This window comes from Corticium candelabrum, chromosome 2 (genome assembly GCF_963422355.1).
Source record: "Corticium candelabrum chromosome 2, ooCorCand1.1, whole genome shotgun sequence".
Lineage (NCBI taxonomy): Eukaryota > Metazoa > Porifera > Homoscleromorpha > Homosclerophorida > Plakinidae > Corticium > Corticium candelabrum.
This window is the reverse complement of record NC_085086.1, coordinates 10,369,461-10,391,986: the sequence shown is the minus strand read 5'-3', so window position 1 is coordinate 10,391,986 and position 22,526 is coordinate 10,369,461. Positions and strand designations below refer to the sequence as shown.

The 22,526-nt window shown below is 42.2% G+C and overlaps 3 protein-coding genes across 3 annotated transcripts; all 3 read right to left on the bottom strand.

Moving 5' to 3' along the window:
- Nucleotides 1-3,400: 3,400 nt before the first annotated feature.
- LOC134198589 (ophiophagus venom factor-like) lies at nucleotides 3,401-5,126 on the bottom strand. Its single transcript, XM_062668007.1, has 7 exons — nucleotides 5,018-5,126; nucleotides 4,892-4,957; nucleotides 4,731-4,836; nucleotides 4,552-4,674; nucleotides 4,426-4,491; nucleotides 4,022-4,092; nucleotides 3,401-3,962 (listed from the first exon to the last, which is right to left on the bottom strand). The coding sequence occupies exons 1-7, from the start codon at nucleotides 5,102-5,104 to the stop codon at nucleotides 3,567-3,569; spliced, it is 915 nt and encodes a 304-aa protein (XP_062523991.1). The 5' UTR covers nucleotides 5,105-5,126; the 3' UTR covers nucleotides 3,401-3,566.
- Nucleotides 5,124-8,048, bottom strand: LOC134176533 (CD109 antigen-like). Its single transcript, XM_062643201.1, has 12 exons — nucleotides 8,024-8,048; nucleotides 7,702-7,860; nucleotides 7,525-7,641; nucleotides 7,145-7,330; nucleotides 6,854-7,083; nucleotides 6,287-6,379; nucleotides 6,037-6,232; nucleotides 5,799-5,983; nucleotides 5,574-5,726; nucleotides 5,364-5,426; nucleotides 5,179-5,301; nucleotides 5,124-5,129 (listed from the first exon to the last, which is right to left on the bottom strand). Exons 1-12 carry the CDS (start codon nucleotides 8,046-8,048, stop codon nucleotides 5,124-5,126), a joined length of 1,536 nt encoding a protein of 511 aa, XP_062499185.1.
- An 882-nt stretch (nucleotides 8,049-8,930) lies between these two features.
- LOC134176531 (complement C3-like) lies at nucleotides 8,931-10,698 on the bottom strand. The gene is made up of 8 exons (XM_062643200.1): nucleotides 10,534-10,698; nucleotides 10,296-10,454; nucleotides 10,168-10,239; nucleotides 9,780-9,834; nucleotides 9,576-9,635; nucleotides 9,309-9,518; nucleotides 9,052-9,235; nucleotides 8,931-8,955 (listed from the first exon to the last, which is right to left on the bottom strand). Exons 1-8 carry the CDS (start codon nucleotides 10,696-10,698, stop codon nucleotides 8,931-8,933), a joined length of 930 nt encoding a protein of 309 aa, XP_062499184.1.
- Nucleotides 10,699-22,526: the final 11,828 nt, after the last annotated feature.

Below are 22,526 nucleotides of genomic sequence, written 5' to 3'. Positions count from 1 at the left end.
TTTGCCTGCGTAGAAACGCGTAGGAAGCCATTTCTTGAGTACGCTTACTCGAGGGTAAGAGACTGCTGTTTAAGCTGTAGCACCTGATTCACACTCTGAACAGATACACGTGGAGTGGAAGCACAGACTAATCATTGTTTAGTGAAGGAGTAATGTTAGCGACTGAAATCATGCCACCTGGGAACTCATTTGGGGGTAACCAGACATGTAGGACGGTTCGCGTTGTTCCGGGGCAGTCTAGCTTGCTTCTGTATATATGTGATTGGCCAAGTCGAAGATGTTGCTGTGATAACTTGCACTCGATAGGTACTGACGCGGATCAGAGTACAGTGCACGTAGACTACAGTCTGTTTATTAGCACTGCCAGCTACAAGTCCCAGCAACAACTATGTCTAAACTAACACAACATACACGCACTAGCTATTTGGTAGCTTTAATGTCTAAATCAGAAAGCAGAGGCTGTTTAACCTCATCCGCAGGGGCAGTTTATCAAGACATGTATATAGTCTAGTGATCATAGAGAAGTGAAGATGATGATTGTCGAAAATGTCACAGAGACTGAAGCTGACGGTTTACGTCGGAAAATTGAACAGCAAGCAAATAAAATAGTGGAACTTGAAACAAGGTTAGAGTTCTCGAGTAAGACCTTGCATCTGCACAGTCTGAGTTGCAGGAATCGGTCAATTGCACACTGACAAATGATAAAATCAAGTTTTACACAGGTTTTCTGTTGAGAAATGTGCTTGATACAGTGTGGAGTTGGATTGCAGCCAAGACTATTACTCTGTATAGCAAACAAATATCAGGCCAAGGTACATCAACTGATGGTAAGCTAATGAGCTCACCGCCTTCCATGAAGGGTTGAATAGGCCAGACGAATTTTTGCTGACTCTAGGTCGACAAGATACACAGTTTCACAGCTTCACAATTCCAGAACGCTAGATGGGGGAAACAAGTAGTTCTATTCAGCCACACAGTGCGTCACATTCGGCACCCCAAATGGGTTCCCCTATCGCGAAATCTTCACCTGATATATTCCATCGTTAGGTAACGAGTATTCTGTGTTTCCACTCCACGTGTGTCTGTTCAAAGTGTGACTTAGGCGACTTCAGCTTGAACAGCAGTCTCGTACCCTCGAGAAGCCGTACTCAAGAAATGGCTTCCTGCGCGTCTCTACGCAGGCAAAGTCTCTCACAAGATGCACAAAATTGTAAGTAGTGAGCTTAATTACAAAGCCTAGTCAAAGGCAAGATGGTCTAAAGTTCAGAAGCAGACCCGGAAACGTGGACTTTTTGTACAGCTAGATCGGCTCAAGGTGCGTGTTACCCTCGACATTGCTCATACTGTAGAAGCTTCGCCCCAAATATCGTCTATAGGGTCGATAGCACTTAGCTTTCTATCTCGACACAAACAAGTTAGCTAGCGTTGATCTAAAATTCTCTCATTGTTTGCTTGGTTTTAGTTCTTTATACAAGCCGTTGTTTGTTGAAGATGAGACAGTCGTCAAAACATTTTCCAGTCTTGCTCGTATTTTTACCTTTCATGGTTACGGAACTTACCTACACCAAAGGTTGGATACGCAGACGAGGGACCTCTCTTCCTCCTCCTTCTCCGGCACCGCCTTCGTATTGTTCTGTTTTTTTTATGGCAAATGTGTTGGCAACCCAGCATATTGTTCCTGTGACAGTGGATGGTACGGAAGTGGTTGCGGTCATCCCCAGTGTAGCTCTGGCTGCTACAATGGCAAGTACAATTATCCAAACAGATGCAGTTGCAGTGAAGGCTAGTCTGGTTTCACGTGCCGCACGCCTGTATGCTCGCAATGATGCAGACAAGGAACATGCATAGCTCCCAATTACTGTCGCTGCAGCTCAGGATGGAGTGGCAGAGCATGTAACATTCCTCTTTGCACCGGTGGATGTTTGAATGGAGGAACTTGTCGATATCCCAATACGTGTACATGCTTGACTGAATACACGGGTGCCAACTGCGAAGTTCGATTGTGCAACAATTTTGAAGCTCCTGCAAATGCCTCAGCTGAGTGCAAAGTGCACCTTATCACTTTACGATATCTTTGTAATGTCGGTTGCCGTGACGGTTATGCGTTTCCGGGCGATCAAACGGCCAAGTAGTCTCCAAATTTGTGATAATGAAGGAAGATTTACACAAGAAACAAGGTCCTAGACTGGACTATATACACGTTGCATGGATCATAGAATAAACAAAATCGGAAATTGACGGAATGGTGTCATCCTTACACCCAAATAGGTGCATTTTTCGTGAAACCTATCAAACATCAAAAGGCGTACGCAGATACTATCTAGATGTACAGAAAATTAGCACCATCAAATGGTGTAAAGCTATCACCATGAAGATTGGTGTAATGCTGACTCCGGGATCAGGTGCTCCAGAGTACTCACTGCATGCGCGACCCAGTCCTGGAATGCATCCGAATATGCCAAGGAAGCACCCCTGTCGGTGAGGCAGCTACTATCACCCTTCAATAACCGTAACCCTAATTCTTATCTTTAAGTATAGAGACAGCAAAAATATCGTATCTCTAAACAGTGCAGACATCTTCGCATTAACGCGCGTAGAGAATAGCCTGCACACATTAAAAATTTCGTTGTTATACCGCGCTCCGTCAATAGCAGAGCATAGAAGAGACCAAAGAAACTTAACCCATGGATGTGTTCAAAAGATTTCCGTTCTGTGTGCTACAGTAATGCATGATTGGCATTTTGCTTGAGCCTTTCCTTCTATTACTTGAATGTATATCTATTATTTTGCATGCACAATTGTTCTGCAACAGTATCTTACGTTATCTATACGTCAGCTGCTGCTACAATTATCAAGGCTCTCTAATCGTTTAGTTAACTAAGTAATTGTTGCATCTAGTAAGTGATTGATTGAGAGACACAATTATTTTCAATGCGAAAAGTTTCCTTAAGACATATACATCAACACAGACTTTCTGCTGTATTGAGCTGTCTAGGCAAGCACCTCCACTCTTGCGTCGGGGCCGCGCTTGCACACTAATAGAAAAATAGGTGTAGCAGCAACACTAAACTGGTGAAATCTCGTGAAACTATCTAACAGCAATTTCAGTGCATATTTTACACCACTACTTGGTGTAACCAGAACACCTCAAAAGCGGTGTCTGGATAGCCTCGCAAGCCAGGCTCTTCACGAGATGGTTCAATTCCGATAAGAGCTCCTCCTCCTAGCGTGATTCACGTGCGTTTAATAGCGACTGCTGAGAAGAGGCTGGCTTGAGGGTATACTGTATAGCTTCGCTAGCCAAACCTTTCGTGCTCACTTTTGGACCTCACGTGTTGTCACACCTGCTTGCACGCGAGAGGAGGTGCTTGAGCTGTTGAACGGACAAACATTATATCATGTAGTCTTCCTTCATAGCAAAAGCAGGCGCAAATAAGACCTACATCTACCACAACGTTAGCACACTGAAGTTGGAGAGACGAACTAGGGAAGCTAAAGCACAGCTAATAAGTTCTTGTATATGCGTGTCGTGTGACCGACTAAGCGTTGTCTGTCTTGTCTGCTTACTAGCACAAGTCACTTCTTTCACATACGTTGGGATTCTCTGTTATGCTGTTGAAATATCGATAAAATCCAGATACGCAGTCTCTCTTTGCCTTTTTCGCACACTGGCTCTTGAACTTCTTCTCACAGCTCCTCTTCCTGTTACCTTTTAGCTTGCGGCATTTCTTTTTGATGCAATCTTTTTCACTTGTCTTTAAACAACCTGTATCGTACTTTGGAATAGTTTCTGGCCACTCTTCAATATGTGAATTTTGATCAAGAATATATTTTTCTCCGTCTAGACCCATGATGTGGTAGACATTGCCTACACGAAATTTGGCTGACATTTTGCAGACTTCTTGCATCCAAAGCAGAACTGTGTCGTTAACTTTAAGATTGTTGCCGCCAGGTTTCAGAATCTGTGCAGAAAGCAATCTTAGCTTAAGTTATACATGCTGCTAGAAGATTGACACTTTACTTGTTCAATTTTGCACTTGTGCTTGATCCAGGTGTTCTTCTTTTCTATTGCTTTTACCTTGACTTTGTATGCTGCATGTACAAAAATATTACTTAAATATAATATATTGAAGGATTTTTGATTGTTTTATATTTTGGAGTCTAACAGATCTATTTATGTAAAACGATGCAGAGATAGTTGTAATGTAGTCCTTATTTTAAATAGATTTTTTTAAAGTATGATAAAGTAACTAGACCTTTTCGAATGCCATGCAACCAAGATTTAGGTGTCAAAAAATCATGGAATTTTAAATATATAGTTTTGTAATATAAAAATTAATTGAAGTGTTTTAATTGTACGTATATCAGTAATTTCTTTAAAATAATTGATATATCATACTGGTAAATAAGAACGCTTTTGCTTACCGTAATGATGGTGGTTGCAAACATTGCAAAGACGATTGTCAATATCCTTGATCTTTGGACAAAGGCCTTTACAAAGCAGGACAACGTTAATGGTACGTTGAGCCCAGTCAATCAACTCCATTTTACCTGCACCACATATGCATATTGGATCTTGAACCGACGGCTCACCAAGTGTAGATTGTTCACACCCAATTAGTGCTAATGTTGCACTTGCACCAGAAGGTGAATAGAATTTCGAGCATCTAGTGTCTGCAATAATGTGCTTGATATACTAACTGTGTTTGAAGCAATACAATAATTCGTACCTGGGTCAGACTTCTCGAATACCTTAGCTTCCACTGGTGCTACATGAGAAACAGTATACTTCTTTGTAGCCTTGAATTCGATGCATGTCGCTGTGTATGAATTTATCTGAAAATAGAACTTGATCAGCAACACACTAAAATGTAAGATAACGCAGTGTTACTTCTTCCAAGTAAAACGTTACATATCTCGAATTTAACTCATAATCGAGGCCCAAAGCTTGACTAAGCTATAATTTTAAAGAGAAAAATTGAGTGTTTACTCATCATACGTTAGAATAGAATTTCACCTCTTTTAGGCAAGAAGGGTCAGGAAATGGATCTCCAACTTCGCAAGCTTTAAACCCAGTCGGTATTTCTATTTCCATGATAGACATGCCAGTTCCAAATCTGCCCTTATATCTAAAAACACGTGTTTTAAAATTTGTTTTGCAATAATATATTGATAAACATACTTTGCGCAAGCTTTTATAAGGAGGTCTTTAGACTTCTTGTCTCCAAACTTAGCTGAAACCGTGAAATCAAAGCTGCAGTCTTCAGCTTCCAAATCAGGAACGTTGTAGCTAACTTGCACCTAGCACAAAATTCATGTAACTAAAATGTCTATTATTTTATCTATACATTATTTGCGCTTACTTGTACCAATCCAAGACCCGTTCCTTCAGTTTTCACTTTGATTACACCATCTGTGATTGGTATCTAATTAAATGAAATAGGAAATAGAAGTAAAGCGTCCGCTTTGGTGTGCTAGTTTTAGGTAGTAATTTGTGACTTATTTAAACAAAGAAGTAGTGAGAGTAGTGCTGGTGTTTTATCAATCATTAGATTGTGATGCGTTGTTCTCACGTATAGTTGCTGGTCAACGTCTCTGTTGTTGTTATCTATTGTAACAACACGTTCAAAGCTGTCGTCCAAATCCGTCACAGTCACTCTCATATTGCGATCCTGCGTTAGATACGATGCAAAATCGGCTAGGCACTTTAGCGCTATGGTTGTGTCCTAGACAATATAAGAAATAATGACAATATTTTAATACATTTTTTCTGAACTTGTGATTAGATGTATTCTTACTTGAGTTGTCCTGAAAGCTCCTCGTCCACTGCGTGCAGTGTTTACCCATTTTGCAATTGGTCTAGCACAATCGACATTGTTCTGTGCAATATATGCGCATAGCATGTAAGACGTTATTTCAATCGATTCGGCTCTGGGAGGAGTAAGTTGAGTAGAATTTCCAACCCAGTATGTCATTCCATACCCTAGAGTCAAAGAGTATTACCCCTGTCCCACAAATTCAATTTCATTTTATCACTTTGTATGGAAGACCTCATAAGTTCATTCAAAAGAGTACTTCTCGCCTCCTCACTGCAATTGCAGGTTGTGCAGTTGGTGCAAGCTAGTACAAGGGCATAATAGACTACAGCTTTTGTGTGTTCATCAGTGACGCGTCCGGCTGTCACTTCGTTCTCTAGGAAAGCTACTGCTTCACAAATTCCATCTTTTACATCCTAATTTAGACACTTTTCATTTCTAATTCAATTTCATTCTTTTTGAATTTTTACTTGTGGTATTCTGTACTTAGGCTGATGACAGCACTCGAGAAGGCTCACGACAACGTAAGAAGTGAGAGAAGCAGGTGTTTGACGATGCCGACCCTGCAAAATTTTAACATTAATTTTGCTTGTTTCGAAAATAGAATTCAAATTATAAAGGTAGAAGTGTGTCACAAACAGGAGGTATTACGTTAATAGAAAGATGATGGTGTTGGATTGTGTTGTGTATGGACGAGCATTAGGGACAGCATAAGGCATCGATGCTTTATCGGTTCTTGCTGTTAACAGGTGTGATTTATGGTAAATGTGGCAGCAATTAGGGAGCAAGTTAAAAGTAGGTTTGATGATTGCAGCCATCTGTGAGTTGTAATTGTGTAATGATTGAACCTCTGGAATATCAGTTCGTTTTTTATAGTCTTTGTTACTAGGTCAATCTTTCATAAATAAGTCTTGTTTTGACAATATTAGTTAAAGAATATAAATGTAAAGAATAGACAGTAAAACTTTAAGTCTTAGTGACACATGTCTATAGCAAACAAGTGCAAATACGGTGATCTTGTAGAGAGTCATACATACCCTTATGTAGTCCTTGACAAGTCCACTTTCGTAAAATTCTCCAGACGTGTTTTGACGCTTTATCAAAAAGTTTTGTGCGCCCGTGATTACTCTAGGATCGATGAATATGAGATCCAATGCACCACACATTGTCCTGAGCACGAATGCCGTTAGCCAGGTAACAGTCACATGTCTTTTACTTGTTGCAAAACCGCCTTCGCTGGTCCTGAAATTTAACTGATGCTGATAAGCTACAGTCACACACCTCGTTTATACTTCAATACAACAACATGGTACTCCAAAGTTACAAACATCGTCTTATAAGAAATAGTCTTCTCGAAGTTTCAGCTTTGTTCAGCCTGCGACTGTGCTTGAGATACTTTATTACTGCGACGTTGGGCCCGAACTTGATCATGTTCTCTTCTCCAGGTCCTCCTGGTATTTTAAGCATATTTCTGACATTGTACTGAATTGGTATGGTACCTTCAAGATACTTTCCTATAGGATGTAGAAATTGTATATGAAAGTACAACATGTATGTGTTGACGGATAACAGAGAAAGGATAGCTGAAAATAGAATTTGAAAATACAGACAAAAATATAGCAAAGAAATCCGATAAAGATTTACAATAAAATATTTCATATTAGATAGACAATAAGAGCTGATGTTAACACTGCATCTTTTCTAATACCTGTTACTGATACAGAAACATTGGCGGAACCGGGAATAGAATTAGAAGGGAGCCGTATTCTGAAATAATTTTCCTGAAATCCACGTCTTCCTCCTGTGTCTTCGCCTTCACGATTCTCTGTATTACAACAATTAACACAATGCTGACAATATTATATGTTTTTTATTATTTGACTACCCGAAGCTCTAGGACATGGCTCACACAATTCACCCCAACCGACACTCAACTGTTTCTTTTTCAAATTGCAGCATTCATCTTTCGTATACAATTCGGGAAGTCTGTTGCTGCAACTCCTATCTTCGGCGAGGACATGATAGCATGGTCCTTCAGTAAAATCTAAATAGGGCCATTAGAGCATCCACGATTAGATCCTATATCTATTGCCAGATGGTATACCAGGAGTGTTGCGGCGAAATCGGATATCACATTTATGATCGACATTGATACCTTTAGGGGAAAGAAAAATGTATTTAGAAACAATACATAGCACAAAAATTACCTGATGGATCTAGCTCAGCACTCATTGAGTAATCTCTGGTCACTCCTTCATACTAATTAATATAGAAACATAAATTATAATGGAATTTCTAATTTTGAGTAAATCAACATACTTCTACTTTCAAAACTTGAGTAACTTGATCTCCTATATTGACGAAACCAAAACTTATTAGTTGAACTGTTAGTTCAATGTCTCCAACATCTAGAGGAATCACTGGGAAAAGAACTGTCTCAGTCGCGTTTGTCCCTAGAGTAAATCTTCTTTCCTCTCCTGATGATCCAAGACCGGCTGTAGTGCAAAGACTATAAGGAATCTTGACCATTTTCATTGAAACCTAAATGGAAATACTGATGGCTAGACGGTTTAATAATGTTTGTTCCATAATGTCACTTAAACCTCTTTTTGCTCTCCGTAGTTGTAAGCCGTACAAGATATTGAGACTTGCTCTTGTCTTCTCACGGAAAACGGAAGATTGCATTCCACAAAAAGTTTTTTGAACACAGCTAATTCGACTTCTTTAGCCACCCCAAATCCAGTATTCGACAAGGTGAGTCCATGAAAAATCCAAGTGGTAATCGAATGAGGCAATATAACGTCCTTAGTAATTCTTCCACTTTGTCTACAAATTTCAATCAAGTGTAAAGTGTATTCTGACTGTGTGCGTGCGTGCGCGCGCGTATGTGTGTGTGTGTGTGTGTGTGTGTGTGTGTGTGTGTGTGTGTGTGTGTGTGTGTGTATGTGCTAGTGTGTGTGTGTGTGTGTGTGCTTGTGTGTGCGTGCGTGCGTGTGTGTGTGTGTGTGTGTGTGTGTGTGTGTGTGTGTGTGTGTGTGTGTGTGTGTGTGTGTGTGTGTGTGTGTTAGTGTGTGTAATACAATGCAAATGCATATGTAGATGTAACATTAATAATTATCTTGCCATGAATTCATGACATCTTTGACCAACCACACGTGAGGAAAATAGCTTCCGTGTGTGCATGCGCGCGCGCGTGTGTGTGTGTGTGTGTGTGCATGTGCGTGCACGCGCGCGCGTGTGTATTGGTGTGTGTAATACAATGCAAATGTATATGTAGATGTAATATCGATTAATATCTTGCCCTGAATTCATGACATCTTTGACCAACCACACGTGAGGAAAAGAGCTTCTTTCTTGTAGAAAGATAAATCCCTGAGAGGTACTTGCTCCTTGGATTAGTATTGTTCTATACCTCAACTCTAGTAATTAGACAGCAGCAACCAAAAATATAAACCTAAGCTAAACAACCAACTAACAAATATGGTGATTTACTTGCAGGAACGCAGTAACTCAAATATTCTTTAATGCATTGCTCTGTTAGTTCACAATTAAAATTGTGACGGCGACTGTTTTCTTCTGAGATGCTGACTTCTTTCAGATTTCTATTACACGCGTTCGCCAAGTCGTCCAAAGTTTTATTGTCAACGTCGGTTTGTTCGGCAATATGACCACCAGTTTGATTTCCAAAACGTTCACAGCAACCTTAACAGAATGCATTAAGAGAATTCATGCTAATTAAAATCCACGCTGTGTTTCTACTTAGTTCGGTTTCATGAACGCTTCGTTTCTTTTGAGTAGTAATGACAGGACATTCTCTTCCTATAGATTTCATTAAGATATTACAATAGCTGTTTAGTTTGTCAGCTAAAGCATACTCTGTAAGATACTGTTAATTAATAATTTGGTTATTAGATGCTGCAGTCACACTTAATTTGATAAGAACTATTAGATTTGCAGTCTTACTTGTTCTAGGGCTAGTTACAAAGTCCATATTTGTGACGGCTGTCAAGCCAAATGCCTATACAAAAGGGAAGTGTTAGTTTAATTCTTGGAAGATTCTCAAATGCAATAAATCATAACCGTATTGCAATTTTTCGCCCCAAATTTCAAATAGAAGTAACCATGTAGAGATAATTTGTGATATCATTATAGTAATCTAAACTTATGAAATTTATGATTTCTACTTTGCGTTTAAGTAGAAATGTACATAAAATTGGCAGCATTGTTTTTCTTATTTCTAAAATGTGCGGTTTCGTTAGAGATTTACTGAAATTTTAACACACAACCAATAACGGTATTTGTTCACGATGTCAACAACAAGTGATTGATTAATTGATTAAGATTTACTTACGTCAAATATCGTCGAAGATTTTTGAATGTTTCGTTTGCATGACAAGTCATAAACTGTACGCTTCTCAAACAACTAGAAAGAACACGTCTTAAAATCTAGAGCCTCACAAACGTATTTGTTGTTCTTGCCTGCTCTCTTGTGAGTTTGTTCTTGTTATTCAAAGCATACAAACCTTTGTCAACAGCCAACAGTGCAACATCAGAGTCTATTCCAGTAAAAACTTCTAATTTCATAGGACTTCCAGGTGTTAAGGTTGCTCCCCCACGCAAAATCGGAGTAACAAAAATCTGTAAATAATTTCGCATTTTATTTAAACTCATGATTTTATGTACATTTGTGTACGTCGTTTTCAAACTTTTGCTCTACCAGCACGGTTAGAGCATCAGAAACAACGGTATTACATATTTCGTCGTAGTAATAAGCAATGATGTGAAACTTGTCAGACCACTTCTTCTGTACGTCGACAGTAAATGATGCCGGGTTATTAAAAGCAGGAAAGCTAGTTCGCCACATGATGTGTCCATAGGCCATCACCAAAACTGTTAGTATTCTCTAAAACAGTAAGATCAATTCGAGTAATCGATCACGTGAAGCGATAATTTGTTTTGCCTGTTGAAACTTTTGCTGCTCTTGTGAGATTTCAAAAGTTGCCTGGCCAATCTACATCATGATGGTACAGAGATAACCTCAACTCTGCACTGAGATTTTGAGTTAAAATTAACGAGAACTTTATGATAATTATAATGGTTACACAAACAGCAATACAAAGGTCAGTGCGTAAGCACACACACACACACTCACGCACGCACGCACGTACGCAATTACACCCACGCGCGTGCGTATGCGCGCACACACACACACACACACACACACACACACACACACACACACACACACACACACACATACACAAAATGGCAAATGGCAAAAATGGCAAATGGATAAGTGTAGCTTTATGGTTATGCCCCCTGGCCTAGGTTCTTGCACTACGCAGGAGCTATGGACCGCGCTGAGCTATTTCCTGGAACTTGGCCAGGTACTCGCAGGAGCATAAACTGCGACGCCAACTGTGGTGTTGCAACCCGTAGTCCCACCTAGACCACAGTTGCTGATGGACTTTATTGCAGTCGCGGCCTTTGCCACCTAGTCAATGACCAGGTACTCATTTATACTGTACTATATATAGTTACTGTAACTATGTTTTAATGTAACCCTATAGTATAGCATGGCGTTCATGCAGGTGAAGAGCGTGCAAGAGCGTAAAGCTTTGATTGATAAATTTCTCAAGAATAGAGAGATTCTCAAGAAGCGTATCATCGACGAGAAAATCGGCAAGCAGCGTTTTCGGGAAGATGTAGCTCGACTTTTGCAACAGCAGATCAAAGAAGAGTTGGACAAGCAGCAAGATAAATTGATATCGAAATTGAAAGAGAGTCAAAAAGCTCTGGCAACAACACAGGTCGGCAGCGTCTATGCTAATCTACCACCTCTCACAGCCATTACAGTTTCTCCTGCACCAGAGGCATCGGAAACTGCAACCGGAAGCAGCCACGTTACCCACCATATCTAAGTTAGAGCCAATAGTAGAGAAGCCCGTAAATCTAGATGTGGTATAGAGATAAAAACTTACTCCGCTTTCTGAATTAAATAAACTAGGCACTAACGATATGATTAAAGTTATAACAGATATCAAACGTATTTTACAAAGTCTAGTAGGTGGTAAAATGAAAAGTAGAAATCCTGATATAAAATCATGTGCCGCAAGGACATCGTTGCCTTGCAGAATTTTTGTTTACATCGATAATATCCCAAGGGGAAAAGACCCCCAGGAGGGAGAAGATCTCCAAGAGGCCCTAGACAGCCAAAGGGGGTAAAGGACACACATCAAAACATCCCTACAAACTCACATCCGATTCCAACTTTAGCGACCTGTACATCGATCCCATTCAACTAAAGGATGAGATTGGAAGCCCACAGGGTAACAAGAAGGTCTTATCGAGAAAGATGGATACAGACCTGTTGGAACTGTTAACCAAACAATTTAAGACGAAAAATACGTACAGTGGTGGAGCCCTCAAAGCCTGGAACAAACTTATCAAATATCCGGTCTTCCCGTCAACAAACGATCTATGAAGTACCGGCCACCAGCCTCTAAAATCAAATATTACAAGTCCCGGGACAAACTCTGTTGTCGCTTGGAAGTTCTCATCGCTAGCAAAGATGCCGGTAACGAGAGCGTTGCTCTGAGCAACCAGATCGTTGAGGTCATAGATAGGCTATTGATAGATGGTATCATCATCGAAAAAGACTACAAAAAGATTCACAATAATTATGTGAAGTAATGGTATAGATATGGGTCAAGCACCATCGAGACGAGATATGACAACCCCTCAGCTCTACGATCAACTTGAAATACATATGAAAGCGATGCGTATGGAATTCAAACTTGTTATTCTACAACTGGTGATGGCTATTCGAGAAACAACGAAAGAGTGTTGACCTATATCATCTAGGATTATGCGATTCGATTGTATCGGGAGAAAGAGGTTACAAGAGCCGAATACTTGAATATATGCAAGCATATTTGCGACACGAGAGAAGATCTTATCTAATTCTATATATGATACCATGGGTCAAACGTTTCTTGCATCGATTCTAACACTAGAAAGCGCTCGTCCGAGAAGTCCGAGTTCCGACTTTACAGGGGAACTACATTTACCTCTTGGTCTCGATAAGGATGTCGATTATAAATTTGTGTTGATCTCTAGCGATATATGATATTCGTGGTATAATCGCTTCTCTCCATCAAACTGAATATTTTGATCTACGGTCTAATAGGTAAGCAAGAACAACTATCCAACATCACCATTCGCGTGACCGACCAGGATGGAAACTCCTACTAATTCAACAACCAGAGAACGATGTTCTTAATCCACATCAAATCTATGTAACCTATAGGTATAGCGGCAACCATGTTGTACAGACGCAATCTATTGTATCATAAGAAAATCGTCGAGGATCTTTCTGAGCAACGTGTTGGAGGTTTCCAAGAACGTATTGAAAACAGAGCCCAAGATAGTGTTGGATAAAGGTAAGGATTTACTCAGGCTGGGTACTCAGAAGGGTCTGGATATAGGAAAATATCTAGTCAAATTACGTATCAAAAAAGCTGTGGACACGGAGAGAACTACTGAGCACGGGTAAACAATTAGCAATCGACAAGGGCAAGGATTTGACACAGAAAGCGATCTCTAAGGCTCAGGACCTCGTGACCACAATAATGGGACAGATAGTCCCGTCTCTCTCAGAAAAGACAATAAACACTGACATCTAACCCACAGGTCCAGAAATTCGCAAAATCGTGGCAGGGAACTCGTCGACAGCCAAATTTTGTGCTATCTTGAGTAGAATAATCGCGTATAGTGGTGTCAAACGACTGAAGTGATTTTTTGTAACATATGATACAGCGATAGACGCTTTGAAGATTGTATCGTCTTACTTACACGTACTGGAGCCTCCCATCAAGGACGACTCGATCACCGAGGTTGAATACGTCGAATGTCTTCCCAACGATTCCAGCAACATGAAAATACTCGTAGATCACAAGATAGAGACTCGAGATCTGGACGAATACCTGCTTCCTCACAAAGCGGCACTCAAAATCCGATGCACACTGGTCAAAGCTGATGGTATTGATTACGCGGCAACCGTTGTCGTCACACTTGTCAACAACGGAAGATCGCTCTTTCAGTCTATTCAATACTAAATCGACGGCCACCTAGTTTAGGACGTCAATCAGTACATACCTAAAGCTAGCACAATTATGAATTTTATCTAATTCTCTGAAGACTGCGGTATAAATACAGCGACCAATATGTTCTGCATCGTGATACTGCCGAGGGTGGTCCGGAGCCTCACGAGTTTGGTTTTCGCTGGAGAAATTGTTGACATAACCGGATTAAACTTTGGAGCCCTAGATTTTGCCAATCTATACGCTCAGAAATCCCAAGTACAACTTGGGATTCCAAAGTAGGCAGGAGATCACGACCGTTGCAAAATCGGTCACCAATATTTTTGCCCCTAAACGCCGTGTTTGGCTCTAATCGGGATATCGACACGGTTATGTTGGGAGTGAAGCACACCTACCTCATAGACAGAACTTCGCCCGACAGCTATGTTCATAGATCTGCGGCTGCTGCAGTGGGTAAATTTAACATCGAACATTGGTCTGTATGGAAGGCCAAAGGTTAGACCGTTGCTCTCCGTGTGGAGGCATTTGTAAGATTGGTTGGTGGAGGGCACGCAGCGTAGTCTCTACTTTGAGCAAGTTGGACTGTACAGAAATCAGTTTGGAGCCACCGAATTGAACCCCAATTAGAGAGTCACCAGAGTTGCCAGTGAGCAACTTCCTCGACACGTCTTTGTTGTGTTTTCGTCCGTTGAGTGGGATGAGAATCAACTCCAGAACGCCCAAGTCTTTGACAACTCCAAGCTGACAATGTTGAGTGTGCGCGTCAATAGCAGACAGTAGCCAGGCCGGGAGATCGAGACAAACTTTTTGCCGAAACCTCCAGAAGTTACTTGGGAGCGTACATGTTGTCCCAGGAAGAAGTCAAGAAATATTCGGGCACGTATTCGGGAAGCCAGGTGTCATGCAAAGACCTAGCGAAATGTACCCAATCATAAACTTCGACATGTCCAAACACAGAGAAAGGTTGAAAATGGGAATGGCCGACCTCGAAATATGATGGCAGTTGGCAAGTAATGTTAGAAACCTGGCAGACAACGACGATTCGGTGTATCACATCTAATTCGTGGTATTGAGTAATCAATACACGACGTTGAAGGGCGTGAGTGGTAAGATAAACGTGATCGTTTAATGTAACCTATAGATATAGACATGAGTTTGTGTCAAGTTTGGGTTCACTCTGACAGCCAGTCAGAAGGAAGAGTTACGAAATACCCTTCAGAAACACATGGGCTACACCCTGCGATTATCTCACTCCCGGTTATCGGGAGGTAATGCCCTGAATATAACCCGGACTCAATACAACAAGATCACAAAGGAAAAGTACCAGCGACAGAACATTGATTGAAAACTGTCCAAGTCGCAGATCGCTAAAACCGATGGATAGATCAGCTCGATAATAGCACAATTTGCGCCTAGAATCCTCAAACTTGCCCCAGCATTGGGTGCTATCTTTGGAGCCTTCAAGAAAGCTACCAGTGGTGATGATGTAACACCCAAAAAAAGAAAGGCTAGTACTAAGCAGGGTGGATTTTTGGGCACGTTGTTGGCCAGCGTGGCGGCACCTCTCATAACGAGTGCGTTGGGTATCGGTGGTGGAGCCGGTAGGGCAGGCAAAGGATTGATGTTACCCGGCTGGGTGGGCGCTGGAAGAAACGAGGCGGAGGCGTTGAAACCTCCAACCATTTTACAGATCGACGGGATACTCGAGAATCGTTGGGTAGCCAAATATAGAGGAACCTACAGTAAAGACACCCTACCTCACAAACCCAAAGTCAGTAAGTCTCTAGTCATCAACCTCGAAGATTTGATGGTAATGCAACAGTTGTGTGGCAATCTACAATGATGGAGACCGAGATGTGGAGTATTTGATAGCTTTGGGATGCGCCCTCCGGAGGACGTCTACCGATGTATGCAAAAGACGGGAAAATGCATCGTGTACAATTCGAGTATGCTACAGGATATGAGTAGTGTGTTGTGTGGCTATTATCGCCTATATTTTATCATTCATCGGTGGCAAGGGCGCTCCATGCAAGGTTCCCATATTTTTGCTTTCACTCAAGTGCAGTCGTTGGGAAATGAACGCCGTGTTGTAGACGATTATTAATATAGGCGTATATGTAGCACCACGGTGTCGTACTGTGTAAGGTGTAAAAGAAAGACTCCGGAATTTAATCCGACTCCCATGCGGACAAAGAACGGTAGGGTGGTGCTGAGATTGACGTGCCCAGTGTATGGAACCAATAAATCCAGATTTATGTCAAAGAAAGACATAGAGGGTCGCGAATTGCTTAGAATTATATCTCATATACCACTTATCGGGCTGCTACTCAAATGGATATTTGGTAGTAAAGCTGGAAAAGGATTACGTCTATCGGAAACGATAGTTTTAGGTAAGAAAAGTGGTATCGACGGAGTAACTAGTCGAAGAACTCCATTGTCACGTCTGTATATACGTATGTATATATATATATATATATATATATATATATATATATATATATATGGAGTTTGGGAGGCACTAGTTATTCCGGGGAAGAGCTAAAGATATATTTAGAAGCAGTCAATTGGAGTTGCAGTTGCCAGTTAGCGAAGGTGTGAGCGAGAGTGAGAGAGGAGAGGAGAGAAGAAAGAAAGAGGAGAGGAGAGAAGGGAGAAGAGACAGTGGAGAGGAGAGAGGAAGAATCAGGCGGAGAGAGTTCCGTGCGAAGGATGTAAGTACAACAGACAGAAGGGACTTGGAGGATTGCTACTTACCGTTATAATCATTAACTGTTATCTACGTGGTGCTGAGGATTTTGTGTGCGTATGAACATCAGTGTATGTATTCATATATAGTCTGTAATAGTAATTTACTCATTCACCGCGAGTCGAACTACGTCGTCTTCCGTGCACGCCGAAAGCTCTTGGATTCTCGCTCGCGACAATTGGGGGCTCAGGCGGGAAAGAAGCTATTCGGCATTACAGAAGACGCAACACAGTTGAGAGGTGATAGCGTAGATGAATTTGTTATGGAGCGACTAGTCGCGGTTGGAGAGAACATGGGGTTGACTGGAGCGGACTTACTTCAATTCGTGACGGATCAACAGACGATTGAGAGAGAAGAGAGACAAAAGGAACGAGAATTAGAGAGAGAAGAACAAGAAGCCGCAGAGAGGGCCGGAAGAGAAAAGACCGAAGAAGCGGTAAGGGCCAGAAAAGAAAAAGGCCGAACAAGAAGAGAGAGAAATGATTGCAGCAGAGAGAGAACGACAATATGCCTTAGAGATAAAAAGATTAGAACTAGACGGGGCGAGAATTAAAGACACGCCCATCAGAGTAGACCATACTAGCGCAGCGAAACTACCCAAGATCGCACCCTTTCAAGATGGTAAGGGCGAACTAGATAGTTATCTACTGAGATTCGAGAGATTTACTAGAGCGAATAGATAGGATGACGAACGATGGGCTGGCGCTTTGAGTGCCTTGTTGTCTGGTAAGGTCCTAGACGTATATTCGCGATTATCGGAAGAATCAGTCGTTGATTACAGGCCATTAAAGGAGGCCCTCTTGAAGAGATACGACATGACAGAAGACGGATACCGGTTTAAGTTTGGGAAGAGCAGACCAGAGCCATCAGAGAAATCCGATCAATTTATTCACTGCCTGAAGAACTACCTGAAGAAATGAATGATGTTTTCGAAGTGCGATCCCAAGTCAGCCGAAGAGGTCACAAACATGTTCTTAAGAGAACAGTTTTGGAAGTGTGCCCGAATGATCTGGCGGTACATCTTAAAGAGAGGGAGATAGCGAGCCTAGAAGACCTTGCGAACGCAGCCGATCGCTACTTGACGGCGCACTAACGGAAGTTTTGCACGGTGTCAAACTCTCCGGCCAGTCAACCGACTGCGATTACTGATGGTACCGGTACGGCTTTGATTGGAGAGAGAGCTTTACCAGAAGAAAAGCCTTTATCCCGCTGCTATATTTGTGACAACCCGGCCGCAGAACAGTAGACTGACTTTGAGAGAAGAGACGGTGCTTCAAATGTCGGAGACTTGGACACGAAGCCAAAGGCTGTTGGAACCCCGTCTGTACTTTAATGCAGCAAAGCAGCCAAAAGGCTCCTTATCGAGTGGGGGCGACAAAAGATCATAAAGATGACGCAAATCGGAGAACAGGAACCCAACCAGCCGTTTATCGAGTGACGCCGACATTGAAACAAGCGGATGTCTATTGGGGGTACGAGCGCGTGCCAAAACGGGTTTTTAATCTATGCCGACGGTACCGAGGTACCGTACGTGTCGTATATAGAGAACGCCTGCAGCCACCGAGCATTTCCAATGAATGGAAAGATGCCAGTAAGAGAAGGCAAAGTGGATGATAGAGTCGTACAAACTTTGAGAGACACGGGATGCAGTGGCATACTGGTGAAGCAAGAGCTGGTCAAACCAGATCAATAAACGGGAAAGTTCGCATTGATCAAGTTAGTGGACTGCACGGTCAGAGAAGTTCCATTAGCAAAGATAAAAATCGACACTCCATATCTCACAGGAGACGTGGAAGCTCTGTGCCCGCGCGACACAATCTACGATCTCATTAAACGAACGTCCCTGAAGCCAAAGATTCTAACGAACCAAGAGTGAATCAGCGGAAGGCCAGTGCGTTAACAGGGCGACTTCGAAAAGAACCGACCGGAGCAATCCGTTAGTGAATAGCATTCTGAGGAAATGGATGGGTATTGATAGAGCGCAAATGTCGCGTTGACAATCGGAAGATACATCGCTGCACAGGTACCGGGACGAAACGAGAACACAGAGGAAAAGATACCAAGAAGTGACGCTTGAACTCAAAAACGGCGTGTGGTATCGACTGTAAAAGTGACCCAAAGCAAATATGCAAGCAGATACGTCAAGTGATCGTTCCGAAGATACTCCGCAAGCAGATTGTGGAGGTCGCACACGATTCGGTTATCAGTGGACACCTCGGTATAAGAAAGACAACAGACAGGATCCTCAACGACTTCTGCTGGCCTAGGATCCAAAGCGACGTCACCTGGTTCTGCAGGTCATGCGATGTATGCCAAAAGACCGTAACTAAAGGCACGGTACCACGGGTACATTATCAAAGAATGCCTGTGATAGACAGCCCTTTCAAGAGGGTAGCCGTTGACTTGGTTGGACCTATCTATCCTCTTATTGACAGCGGATGCCGATACATTTTTACATTGGTTGACTACGCTACGAGGTACCCCGAAGCCGTCGTGTTAAGAAAATTACCGCAGTGAATGTGGCGGAGGCCCTCGTAAATATGTATAGCCGCGTCGGAGTTCCAGAGGAGTTACTCACTGATATGGGACTTCAGTTCACTTCAGAGTGTATGAAAGAAGTATCACGTCTGCTCAGCATCGGACATCTAAGTACTAGCCCTTATCACCGTATGTGTAACGGGTTAGTGGAATGATTCAATGCCACGTTGAAAGCTGTGCTAAAGAGACTATGTAGCGAGATCCCAAGTCAGTGGGACCGCTATATCAATACCCTCTCCTTCGCCTATCGTGTAGTTGTCCAACAGTCTACGGGATTCGCCCCTTCGAACTACTCTACGGGAGGATCGTGCGAGAACCGATGAGGATTCTAAGATCGATATGGACAGAGGAAGAGGGCGAGGCAGAGGCAAGGACTAGCTACCAATATGTGTTCGAACTTAGAGAGAGATTGGAATAGATTATGAAAGTGACACATGAGTAATTATAAAGGTCCAACTGACGCTAAAAACGACGCTTCGACACAAGATCAAAGGAGATACGGTTTGCTGTAGCGGGCGAAGTGCTAGTGCTATTACCAACAGACAATAACAAGCTGTTAATGCATTGGCGGGGACCATTCCGAGTACCTAAGATCACCGGAATCAATGATTATAAAGTCGAAGTATGGGGAAAGGAAAGGTGTATCACGCCACTTTACTGAAAAGGTACCACTCGAGGAGTGACACCGACGGCAAACTCTGCGAAAGAGCTACGGAGGGTCGCTTTTACAGGTAGCAAGTGCAGCGATATTGGAAGCAGATGAATGTGATCAAGACGACACAGTAAATGGAAACAGCCTGCTCGAACTAGAAGCTTTTCAACCTAAAGAGACCGTGGGGGACGTAAAGATACGTGAAGAGTTGACGTACGCAGAAAGAAAATAAGTTCAAGAGGTAATTGGAGAGTTTAGCAACGTTTTCACCGATCTTCCAGGCTCGACCGACGTGACCGTGCATCGGATTCAACGAGCGTCTGATCATTCGGTGAAGTCTAGACCATACGCGATACCATTTCATATGAAGTCAATACTAGAAAACGATATCAGAGACATGCTGAAAATTCATATCACTCGAGCATCGAAGTCGCCATAGGCATCTCCAGTAGTTCTAGTTCGGAAATCTGACGGAACAAACAGGCTTTGTGTCAATTTATAAACATCAATCGTCTGAACTTATGCGCTCCGGAGCTCATGACACCTTTGGTGGACGTAGTTCAAGACGTTGCCCGAGGCCGATACTTTACGAAGATAGACTTTTCCAAAGGGCAGTTCCCCGTGTCGACGGAAGATGTACACACAACTGCGTTTGTGTTACACAATGGCACCTATGAGTTCCTCAGAGTTCCATTTAGATTAGTCAACTCTGCAGCCAATTTGGTGAGAGGATTGAGAAAGTTACTGGAGGTACTGGAGTACGCAAACCATTACATGGACGACATCGTCATTCTCACACCTACGTGGAGAAAACACATTGCCGTTCTCAGGGGAGTACTGAAGAGGATTACCCGATGTCGCCTGACAATTAGACCTTCTAAATGTGTCGTTGGATAGCGCACACTGTCATTTATCGGCCACAAGATTGGGCTCGGCCTCATTCACCCGAGCGAAGAAAAGGTCCTAAAAATTAGGAAGGCCAAGACGCCCGGCACAAAGAAAGAACTACGCACATTTCTAGGACTAACAGAATTTAATAGAGAATACCTACCCAACTACCCGGCCATAGCAGTTCCTCTGACCGACCTGGCAAAGAAGGGATTCCCAAACAAACTGGAATGGAAAGAAGCGCAGGAGAAGGCGTATTCGGCGTTGAAGACGGCACTATCCGCTCGACCCATACTCAAGTTGCCCGAACATGATACGCGTTTCTTCCTTTGAGTGGACGCGTCAGATGTAGGAGTGGGAGCGATGTTGATGCAGTAGTACGGAGAAAAACTATTAGCTGTAGCATGTGCAAGTAAGAAACTCAGCGACCGAGAGAGAAGATTCTCTACTATCGAGAAAGAGTCTTTAGCGGTTGTCTGGGAATCAGAAAGTTCATGAGATTTATTTACGGAGTAGAATTTACTCTCCAGATGGACCACCAACCGTTGGCATACTTGCTACTTAAAGGAAAATAGCACAGGTATTCGACCTACAACGAGGGTAAAGCGGTGGTGGTAGAAAGATATAATCAAACTCTGAAAACAAGGATGTGAAAGTACTTTCGGCCAACAACAGCTATAGGTATATCGACGTTTTGGATACCCAGTTGAAACAATACAATACCTTCCATCACAGATCTATACGAATGACGCCCTACAAAGCCAGAGTAAACCAACCCCTTGTTTCGAATCATCTGTATGGAGAAGAAGTATCCGTAAAACGCTCAAAGCTTAAAGTCGGCACTCGTGTTCGAATTGTTAAAATGAAGACGACCTTTGAAAAAGGATACACACCTAATTGAACCAAACAAGTGTTCGAAGTCGTTCGAATACAGAACACCAACCCGGTGACCTACAAGATCAAAGATTGGAATGGAGAGACTATAGAAGGTTTCTTCTAAAATCAGAATTAAATTAAAGAGATGTCATAAGACGTGTTTTGCATCGAGAAGGTGATACGGAGAAAAAAGCGACGAGCGTTTGTCAAATGAAAAGGATATTCCATTACGTAGCATTTGGGATTCTGCAAACGACCTTACCACCATTGGATAACATCTTCGATAGTATTCCATAGTTAAATTGTATTTGATTAGAGTCTTTTGAGAGGTGGAGGCACAGTGTTGGGCTTGCTCTGGAAACGCCATTGGTGTAAATATCTTGGATAGAATAAAGTCATTTGATGAGTTTTTCTTGGTGGAACCTCTACCATATTTTCTCTATATGTCGAATTCTTATCGCGACCATTTTCTCGTCACCCTTGGTGTGATCACAGCGTTCCAATTGTTTTTTGAGGTGGTATTTAATGTTGTATTTATATCTTTGGAGGTAGTGAGTGTTTGACCCCGAGTTAAGGTGTTCTACGTCGTGAATGCCACCACATCCCACGCATTCGTATTCCCATTCGCATACCTTTCTAAGTTTTGCATCACACTTACAACATCTTTTTAGGAATGGGATCGATTCATTCCAATTTTTGAGGAGACTGGAGGTTGCAATACCAACACTCGTCGTCGTAGTGGATGGTGGTCTTACAACGATAAAATTGGACCTCTCTTATTTGGGGCAGGTACCGATAACGTACCATCGTCTGCTTTGCACGTAAACAACATCCTATATTTATAGGTTTCTTATTTATCTAATGTACGCAAAATTTTTATATAGCCGTTTATATAGCTATGAAGCAAC

Coding starts and splice junctions, on each gene's coding strand:
- LOC134176533 (XM_062643201.1), bottom strand. CDS start 8,048: ATGAGTGCTGAGCTAGATCCATCAG. Junction 6,380..6,853: donor TTGTCAAGGACTACATAAGG/GTATGTATGACT, acceptor AAAATTTTGCAG/GGTCGGCATCGTCAAACACC. Junction 6,233..6,286: donor CTAAGTACAGAATACCACAA/GTAAAAATTCAA, acceptor TGTCTAAATTAG/GATGTAAAAGATGGAATTTG.
- LOC134198589 (XM_062668007.1), bottom strand. CDS start 5,104: ATGTCTATCATGGAAATAGAAATACCGACTGGGTTTAAAGCTTGCGAA. Junction 4,837..4,891: donor TAACGTTTTACTTGGAAGAA/GTAACACTGCGT, acceptor TTCTATTTTCAG/ATAAATTCATACACAGCGAC. Junction 4,093..4,425: donor TTGCAACCACCATCATTACG/GTAAGCAAAAGC, acceptor TTGTACATGCAG/CATACAAAGTCAAGGTAAAA.
- LOC134176531 (XM_062643200.1), bottom strand. CDS start 10,698: ATGGCCTATGGACACATCATGTGGCGAACTAGCTTTCCTGCTTTTAAT. Junction 9,519..9,575: donor CGTTCATGAAACCGAACTAA/GTAGAAACACAG, acceptor CATTCTGTTAAG/GTTGCTGTGAACGTTTTGGA. Junction 8,956..9,051: donor TTACACACACCAATACACAC/GCGCGCGCGTGC, acceptor GGTTGGTCAAAG/ATGTCATGAATTCATGGCAA.